This window comes from Hippocampus comes, unplaced genomic scaffold (genome assembly GCF_001891065.2).
Source record: "Hippocampus comes isolate QL1 unplaced genomic scaffold, H_comes_QL1_v1.1 scaffold699, whole genome shotgun sequence".
NCBI lineage: Eukaryota > Metazoa > Chordata > Actinopteri > Syngnathiformes > Syngnathidae > Hippocampus > Hippocampus comes.
In genome coordinates, this window is record NW_017805822.1 from 161181 (window position 1) to 162082 (window position 902).

Consider the following 902-nt stretch of genomic DNA (forward strand, 5'->3'; position numbering starts at 1 on the left):
TGAGCGACGCCCAAGTGGCGTTCTCCGACTGCCGGCGGGAGACAAACGGCGGAGGGGAAGAAGGCCGCCCCGCCCGCGACCCGTGACGTTCGCCCGCCGGCATACCAGGGCGGAATCGTTTGTCCAGGCCGCCGCGCCGTCCAAGTTCGTGGCGTTGCCTCGGGGAGAGGAGAAAGAAAAAAAGAAAATTCAGGTCGGCGACGCCAAGACCGGTGAAACGAGAGGCCGCCGCCAGCCGGCATCACGCCTCATCTTCTCCGCACCTCCGGCTCAAGACGGCGACGCTGAAACGGCGGCCCGAGTTCTCACCGGGCTCGCAGCTGCAGTCGTAGCGCGTGACCAGGTCGGCCCGGTAGCGCGCGTTGATGGGGTTGCCGTGCGCCAGCTTGATCATCTTCTTGAAGGCGTCGTAGATGAAGATGAAGCTGATCAGGGCCGAGAAGCCTTCCTCGGTGAAGCGCGTGAAGTACTGCACCAGGAAGCTGGCGTCGGTCGCCACCAGCATCAGGCAGAAGACGCCCGACCACAAGCCGATCCACAGCCGGAACTCCAGGTAGTCGAAGCCGTTGTCCCTGCTCGCAAAACAGCGCAGTTGGGGCATCCGTCTCGGCCGTTCCCGACTTTTCCTTTCCTCTTCGCGGCTTTCTTTCGATTGGCCGATATAGGCGGCGACGCGCACGCGCGACAAGTGTTGCGATACGATCAAACCGCGAGTGCGATGGCAAACAATTACGAGGACGGACGTTTGCTTTTCCTTTCTTTTTTTTTTTTCGGGGCGCCCGCGATCGAGCACACCGACGTCATCGTCGTCCGATCAAGGCGAAGACTGACTTGCTGAAGCTGAAGAGGAGCCGCTCGAAGACCAGCACGGGTCCGGTGCTGCTGAGGATGGTGAGGGGCTG

General features: G+C 62.0%; 1 protein-coding gene across 1 annotated transcript in view; it reads right to left on the minus strand.

Annotated features, from left to right (window-relative positions):
* Positions 1-902, minus strand: part of LOC109525544 (electrogenic sodium bicarbonate cotransporter 1-like) — a 33919-nt gene that overhangs the window by 16476 nt on the left and 16541 nt on the right. The window contains exons 16-17 of the mRNA XM_019886108.1: positions 106-158; positions 6-28 (exon numbers count right to left, since the gene is read on the minus strand). Of these exons, the coding sequence (XP_019741667.1) occupies positions 6-28; positions 106-158 (76 nt within the window). The remainder of the gene's footprint in view (positions 1-5; positions 29-105; positions 159-902) is intronic.